Genomic DNA, 8,095 nt, shown 5'->3' with positions numbered 1-8,095 from the left:
GGTAGATCTCAGACTGCTGTGCTAGCAATGAGGGAGGCTCTGTGGCCATGGGACCCTCCCGGCCAGGTGTGAGATACAATCTCCTGGTGTGCCCGTTTGCTCAAAGCACAGTATTGGGGTGGGAGTCACCCGATTTTACAGGTGTTGTGTGTCTCAGTTCCCCTGGCTAGGAAAAGGGACTCCCTTCCCCCTTGCGCTTCCCAGGTGAGGCGATGCCTCGCCCTGCTTCAGCTCTCGCTGGTCGGGCTGCAGCAGCTGACCAGCACCGATTGTCCGGCACTCCCTAGTGAGATGACCCCAGTACCTCAGTTGAAAATGCAGAAATCACCGGTCTTCTGTGTCGCTCGCGCTGGGAGTTGGAGACTGGAGCTGTTCCTATTCGGCCATCTTGTCACGCCTCCGACTCATAGATTTTTAAATCTCCAGCATAATTAGGTGCACAGTGACTTTGGGAAGAGGTTTAGATGGGAAAAATCACAGTTCTTCACATGTGATTGAATTCATTACTAACCTCATCTCTTTTGTTTTGGGGATTGTTTCATTGGAAAAGGAAAAGCTACTTGTTTCTTTGAGTTAGGCACTAAGTCAAAAATCATAATTTATGATGTAGGTGTGTTGAAAATTTTTGAATTGTGATATTTACATAGCATATTTATGCTCTGTAGAGCATTTGTGCTGTGGTTTACAATTTAAGCATGTGATTAAGACAGAATAGCCAGTAAACTTACAATAGGGCACAGAAATGTTACAAAATAACCATGCAAGTTTATAAATTAAAATATTTGTTTACATAATTGATATATTCTTTAGCGTTAAACTTTAAAAAAAAAGCTTCTAGGTTTCTGTCCAGTTTTATGTCTTGTAAAAAAAAATGCTATATGTACCCATTTTGATCAGTAAAGTCAATATATGATCAAGTGGGAGATGGTCTTCTGTTATCCATATCACTATTTCATGTAATTGGGATTATAAATTATTTTAATATGTTCTTATACCATAATATCAATATACTTAATTATGTTAGAAAAACATTATTTTATGCAAGATTGGGTGCATTACAGAATAAGGATCTCTCTTTATTAGCAGTAGCTCTAAAAATAGCTTTAAGCCCAAACATAATTTATTTACAAATTCTCAGAATGGAGACAATGCATGTGTCAGAAAACTGCTTTTAATAAAACATTTATGATTTAAAAACTTAATGTTTTGTATTTCATGGCTTTGATTTGTGATATCAGTTTTTCAGCCTTTTTTTCTGTAGACTCTGCTCTCAGCTTTTAGCTCTATTCTATTTTCCATTAACTCTGCTGCTTTTGGTAAATGAGCACTTCATTCCTCTTTCCTAAAATAACAAGTAAGAATTCAGTGCTGGACTATTAAGCCAAAGTATCTCTTTCTTTTATGTTGTGCCTGAATTTTGTGACAAGCACAAAATTTTAAAATCACAGAATTTTTGTTATTTCAAAGTCGTAGAATTTTTAAAGATGGTATGCTGATATTCTAATTTTGTTGTACTGGACATCCATTTACTAAAAGTACTGAAAATCTTTGATTCCTAAACCAGTCTACATCAGTTTATCCTGTTTATTATTTACTTTGTATTCTATAGGTTCTACAGGGTATACTTAATTATAAATGAAATTATCATGAAATGGGCTAGGATAGTAGAGTGTTTTTTTTTTTCTTTATATAAATAAGCTTGAACTTGTTTTTGCCATTTTACAGTTTATCAGTGCAGATGTACATGGAATTTGGTCAAGGTTATTTTGTGATTTCGGTGATGAATTTGAAGTTTTAGATACAACAGGAGAAGAACCAAAAGAAATTTTCATTTCAAACATAACGCAAGTATGATTATATTAATGAACTTTTGAAATAAATTTTGTTAAAGTTGATGTGAATGCTATTTTCAAAAAGGCGGTGTCAGCAAAGTATTACAGTATGTAAAATTTGTTTTATAGTGTTTTAAGATAATGAGGGAATATGTAGCTAATTTCTTGACTTCATTATATTAAAACTAAATTAAATCTGGAATATTAATTGTTAAAAATATTCTGGATTTCCTCTAACAAATAATACTTGATAGGGCCAAGCACGGAGGCTCATACCTACAATCCGAGCACTTTTGGAGGCTGACAGGGGTGGATCACTTTAGCTCAGGAGTTTGAGACCAGCCTGGGCAACANTTTTTTTTTTTCTTTATATAAATAAGCTTGAACTTGTTTTTGCCATTTTACAGTTTATCAGTGCAGATGTACATGGAATTTGGTCAAGGTTATTTTGTGATTTCGGTGATGAATTTGAAGTTTTAGATACAACAGGAGAAGAACCAAAAGAAATTTTCATTTCAAACATAACGCAAGTATGATTATATTAATGAACTTTTGAAATAAATTTTGTTAAAGTTGATGTGAATGCTATTTTCAAAAGGCGGTGTCAGCAAAGTATTACAGTATGTAAAATTTGTTTTATAGTGTTTTAAGATAATGAGGGAATATGTAGCTAATTTCTTGACTTCATTATATTAAAACTAAATTAAATCTGGAATATTAATTGTTAAAATATTCTGGATTTCCTCTAACAAATAATACTTGATAGGGCCAAGCACGGAGGCTCATACCTACAATCCGAGCACTTTTGGAGGCTGACAGGGGTGGATCACTTTAGCTCAGGAGTTTGAGACCAGCCTGGGCAACATGGTGAAACTCCGTGTCTACCAAAAATACAAAAAATTAACCAGGTATGGTGGTGTGTGGTCCCAGCTACTCAGGAGGCTGAGATGGGAGGATAACTTGAACCTGGGAGGTGGAAGTTGCAGTGAGCCAAGATCACACTACTGCACTGCAGCCTGGGTGACAGAGTGAGACCACATCTCAAAAATAAAGAAAGAAAATAATAATAATAATAATACTTGATAGAGCAACATTTGCTTGTCATAAATTTTAATTTTATTCTATGTTACCTCCTATGGGTCATGAATTGTGATTCAGTGTTTACTGAATTGTTGATTGTGTTAGATAGTGGATGCACTAAGTATGTTGTAAGTCACCTAGCCTAATACTCTAAAAAGGCACACTTAAATCATATTAGAGAAAAGCATTTCTAATTTATTATATTTCTAAAGCATTATTTAGAAGGTGTAGAAAGTTTTGATTAACCTTCAAATTCAAAATTTTCTAACCATACTCTTGATCATGCATAAGCTCAATTTTTTATTCCATAAAAGAACTGGAGAAATCATTATGATCCCCTTTTACTATCCTTTTACCCAAATAATTTACTTTATTTGTATTCTTTGTAATCAACTTACGTTGAAGTCCAAAAGAAGACAAAATAAGGGAATGATAGTATACTTTAACATACTAGTATTTGTAATTCGTATTTCTTGTTTTTATACTTTATTTTTAAACCTAGTGTAATCTCATGGTGATAGAGACCCAGTACTCTCTCTCTCATGCCTTTTAAGAAAATTTATCAAAAGTCATTCTGTATATCTTTCTGCTTACGGAGTGATTTGTTATTCTACTTGAGTTACTCTTTCAGGCATATTACTACTTAACCTTTTACTTTCTCTAGTTGATTTTAGTTTGTCCCTGAAAAAAACACAGAGAATAAATTCCAAAATGTGTGGATTCTTATTGCATTCGTGTTATCTTTTATTGAATACTATAGGAAATATAGCTGATAAGCTACACAATATTTCTTTAAAGCGTTGAGCAAGCTGTAAACTAACAGATTCCCATCTTTAAAATTTCTATCCTCCTTCTTTACTATTCTTTGATCTTCAGTGTCAGGCTTTTATCATTTATGCCCATGGTTTTTTCTCACATTTAAAACTATTAGATAACTTGGAATGTTTTTTACAAGTTACAAGAGTTTTTGAATCTATTAAATATTTGATCCTTTCTATGGAATCTTTGAACATCTCCTACCAAACATAGAAATTATATTTTCAGCATTCATTTAAAAGTAGTAATAATTTGATCATTATTTTGTGATAGCTTTTAAAGGCTTGCTTTTACTAACAGAAGAATAGCGTAGAATTTTGGTTTTGAGAATTTTATGATAACTTTGCCATTTTGCTTAAGATTTCAATTTGTACACCAAGAATATGTGAACTTCTTTTTTAATAGATCACTCTTATTTTTAGGCAAATCCTGGCATTGTTACTTGCCTTGAAAATCATCCTCACAAACTGGAGACAGGACAATTCCTAACATTTCGAGAAATTAATGGAATGACAGGTTTAAATGGATCTATACAACAAATAACGGGTAAGTCAATGTGTTTTCTTAATTCATTTATACTTATTCAGCAAATTTATAGTTCAGACACTTTACTTAGTATTGGGAACAGAACGTCAACTCAGAGAGACATGATCTAAAGCCCTTGGCCTCAAAATATTCAATCCAAGTGAAGATGTTGTTAAACACTGATGATATTAAGAGAATATACCCATTTTGGGGACACCAAACTTAGCAAGGAAACCTACCCAGTTTTGGGACAGCAGCAGTGGGACAGGGTGTCTTGATTAAAATGTGAAGGTTGCATTGGCTTAGGAAGGTATTGAAAAAAGATTATTTATGCAGAGACGAACAGAAAAGGCTCAGATGCAAAACAGTACTAAAGGAACTACAAGAAATTAATACAGCAGGGCTGGCAGGGAGAATTGAACTCACAAGTCTTAATCTTAAGATATTTAGGAAGAAACTTGATCACATACTATAGGTGAGTGAAGATTTCTACATGGTCAGTCAACATATTCACTGAAGGAATGCAAGAAAGGGAGTAGGTTTAGTAGATAAAGAGTATAGTTTAGCTTTGTAAAATGAGGTAGCAATGAAGTATTTAAAGGAAGATGTCTAGATGTTGGTTGGGATATATGTTCTTGTTCAGTGGCTTGAATAAAAGGGGTGAATGTCATGTCTGCAGGCAAGTTTGTAGGTTTGTTGGCAAGCAGTTGAAGGAGTCTGTTTTTTCATTGGACTAATGTGAAGTCATTGCCAAAAGGCAATGAAAAGTACCAAAACCAGGAGGAAAGTAGACATTCTTGAAAATGGAAAGATGTCAGGCATCATATAGGGCCCATTTGAAGTTTAATATAATGAATTTATAGCAGAGTTAATCTATGTAGTTTGTGTTTTCCCTTCAGCCACGTTGAAAAGAGTCAAAGACAGTACTGGACAACCCATAACTATATGGCATGCGTACACCTATTTAGGGAAAATTGATGCAGTTTTATCTTTAGGGCATTTGAAAATATAACTATGTATTTAATTTATAGACAGTAAATGGAATTACTTTTTTTTAATGACGGCAAAATATATCCTCAGAAGAGGGAAAAATCAATTCTTATTACAAACTGTTTATAGATAAACAACTTTGAATCTATAAGTATTTTTGATAACAAAACTATTTGATTTTTTTTTGCCAGCTACATCTAATTATTTTAAATACAGGTTCAGATCATAGATATTAAAGAATATGTCTTTTTATTAAAATTAATCATTTAGGATTATTATTTGTAATTTTAGCGTGCATGTTGTATAACAAAACTGTTTGATTTTGTTTCCTGATTACATCTAATTATTTTAAATACAGATTCATATCATATATATTAATGTCTATTTTTATTAAAATTAATCATTTAGGTTTATTATTTGTAATTTTAGCATGCATGTTGTATAACAAAACTGTTTGATTTTGTTTCCTGATTATGTCTAAGTATTTTAAATACAGGTTCAGATCATATATATTAAAGAATGTCTATTTTTATTAAAATTAATCATTTAGGATTATTATTTGTAATTTTGGGGTCCATGTTGTGGTGAATTGTGGTGAAGGTTCAGATTATGAGGCTGCTTATATAAAGAGGAGCCACTGCATGTCAAGAAACAAAGAGAAAGAAAACTCACATTTTGTGCCAATAATTCTTTGGAGGGAGAGATGAATAAGTTTAGAGTGGCTGTTAGGAAGCTTTTTTTTCCCTTTACATTTATAAATTGCTACTTACTGATCTAAAGTAATATTCTGCTAGCATGAAAAGATGTTTTGTTTTTTTGTCTGTTGTTTTTTTGTTTTGTTTTGTTTTTTTTTTTGAGATAGCATCTTGCTCTGTTGCTCAGGCTGAAGTGCAGTGACATGATCGTGTCTCACTGTAGCCTCAGCCTCCTGGGCCCAAGTGATCCTCCCACCTCAGCCTCCCAAGTAGCTGGGAACCACAGGCGTGTGCCACCACACCTGGCTAACTTTTTTTATTTTTGTAGAGACAAGATCTCTCTATGTTGCTCAGGCTGGTCTCAAACCCCAGGGCTCAAGTCAGCCTTTCCCCTTGGCTGCCCAAAGTGCTGTAATTACAGGCATGAAGATCAAAAAAACCTCATGACCAGCCAAAAAACACTGTTAAATAGCTAAAATAATACAAACTTATTCTAGATATATATGTATGTGTATATGTTTAAATAGGGTTAAAAATGAATCCTACTTCAGACTTCCTTTCCTCTCCAGAGGTAACAGCAGCTAAGTTTGGTGTTCACTCTGCTGACCATTCTGTCTACTTCATATATTTATTATATATACACATATACAGTGTATATTACATATTATATAGTATAGATGCCTGTATTGTATAATATATTAAGTAAAGGGGAGGGCTTACTTGGTTTTTTTAACTTAATTTTTTGAATAAGCAAATAGTTCAGAAATGAGAAACAGTAAATATTTACAATGAAAAGTGTTCTGCCCAAACTTGATTTCACCCTCACAGTTCTCATCCACTACCACAGGTAACTGTTAGTCTTAGTTTATTGTGTATTTGTTTGTTTGATTGTTTTTAACACAGAAGGAAGCACATTATACAGTGTTGTCCTTTATCTTTTTATTAAATAAAATATATTTGTGATCTTTTCTCATTAGTAATTGGAGAACCTCCTTTTTTTTTTCCTTTAAATTTTCTTTTAAAGCTACCTAATATGTCATAATATAGATGAAAATGTTATTGGACCATGTTTTTTCTTTTCAAGAAATGAGGGTCTCACTTTGTTATCCAGGCTGGAGTACAGTGGCTATTCACAGATACAGTTTAGCACACTACAGTCTCCTGGGTTCAAGTGATCCTGCTGCCTTGGCTTCCTGATTAGATGGGACTACAGGCACATGCCACCATGCCCAGACAGAGCATAATATTTTTCTGGTTTGCCATTTATCTTTTGATGTTGCTTATGATGGGTTTTTGTCATGAGATTTTCTTTTTTATGTTTTCATAATCAAATTTTAATTATTTTCTTTTATGGTTTTATTTAGAGTGTTACTTAGAAAAGCCTTCCTTACTACATGGTTTTAAAGGAATTTTTCTCTCATGCTTTTGTCTAAGAAATTGTTAGCGTCTTTTTTGACACTTAAAACTTCTGTCCATTTGCAATAGGTGTTTTCCCAGATGTCTTTTTTCTCTATCAGATTTACTGAATAATCAATCTTATCTTTTCCTTACTGATTGAGGTGCCACCTTAATTTTGTCCTTTGTGTACTTGAGACTGTTTCTGAATTCTCTAATCTTTTCCAGTTGTCTGTTTATTAACCAGTACCATATTATATTATTATGATAGGTAGTTATTAGTATGTTATTAGTATGTTATGATATATTTTAATATCTAATAATGAGTAGCCCTCATTACTCTTTTTCTATAAGTCTCCTTCGTTATTTTTAAGTCCTGGAGTTTCACATTGGGAAAAACACTGTCTAGGTCCCCACACTCCTCCCAGCTCTTCATTAAAAAACAAACAAACGAACAAAAAAACCACTATGCTGGAATTTTTTAATTTTGTAAATTGGGAATAATTAAAATTTTATGACAATAAGAGTTGAAATTTAAATATCTGTTTCCCTGTGTAACTTTTCAATTTTTTTCTTCTAGTGATATCGCCATTTTCTTTTAGTATTGGTGACACTACGGAACTGGAACCATATTTACATGGAGGCATAGCTGTCCAAGTTAAGACTCCTAAAACAGTTTTCTTTGTAAGTATTTTTTTTTTCTGCTTAAAAAATATTTCTTTACAGAAAAAGAAAGGCAGAAGAGACAATGAAGTAACTACT

The 8,095-nt window shown here is 33.0% G+C and overlaps 1 protein-coding gene across 1 annotated transcript in view; it reads left to right on the top strand.

Annotated features, from left to right (window-relative positions):
• The first annotated feature begins 1,725 nt into the window (after positions 1 to 1,725).
• Positions 1,726 to 8,095, top strand: part of UBA6 (ubiquitin like modifier activating enzyme 6) — a 51,697-nt gene continuing 45,327 nt past the window's right edge. Inside the window, exons 1-3 of the mRNA XM_017855185.1 lie at positions 1,726 to 1,848; positions 4,151 to 4,274; positions 7,914 to 8,086. Of these exons, the coding sequence (XP_017710674.1) occupies positions 4,238 to 4,274; positions 7,914 to 8,086 (210 nt within the window). The 5' untranslated portion in view covers positions 1,726 to 1,848; positions 4,151 to 4,237. The remainder of the gene's footprint in view (positions 1,849 to 4,150; positions 4,275 to 7,913; positions 8,087 to 8,095) is intronic.

This window comes from Rhinopithecus bieti, unplaced genomic scaffold, assembly GCF_001698545.2.
Source record: "Rhinopithecus bieti isolate Rb0 unplaced genomic scaffold, ASM169854v2 scaffold_40553, whole genome shotgun sequence".
Taxonomy (NCBI): domain Eukaryota; kingdom Metazoa; phylum Chordata; class Mammalia; order Primates; family Cercopithecidae; genus Rhinopithecus; species Rhinopithecus bieti.
Note: the sequence above shows the minus strand (reverse complement) of the source record. Positions and strands in the feature narration are given on the sequence as shown.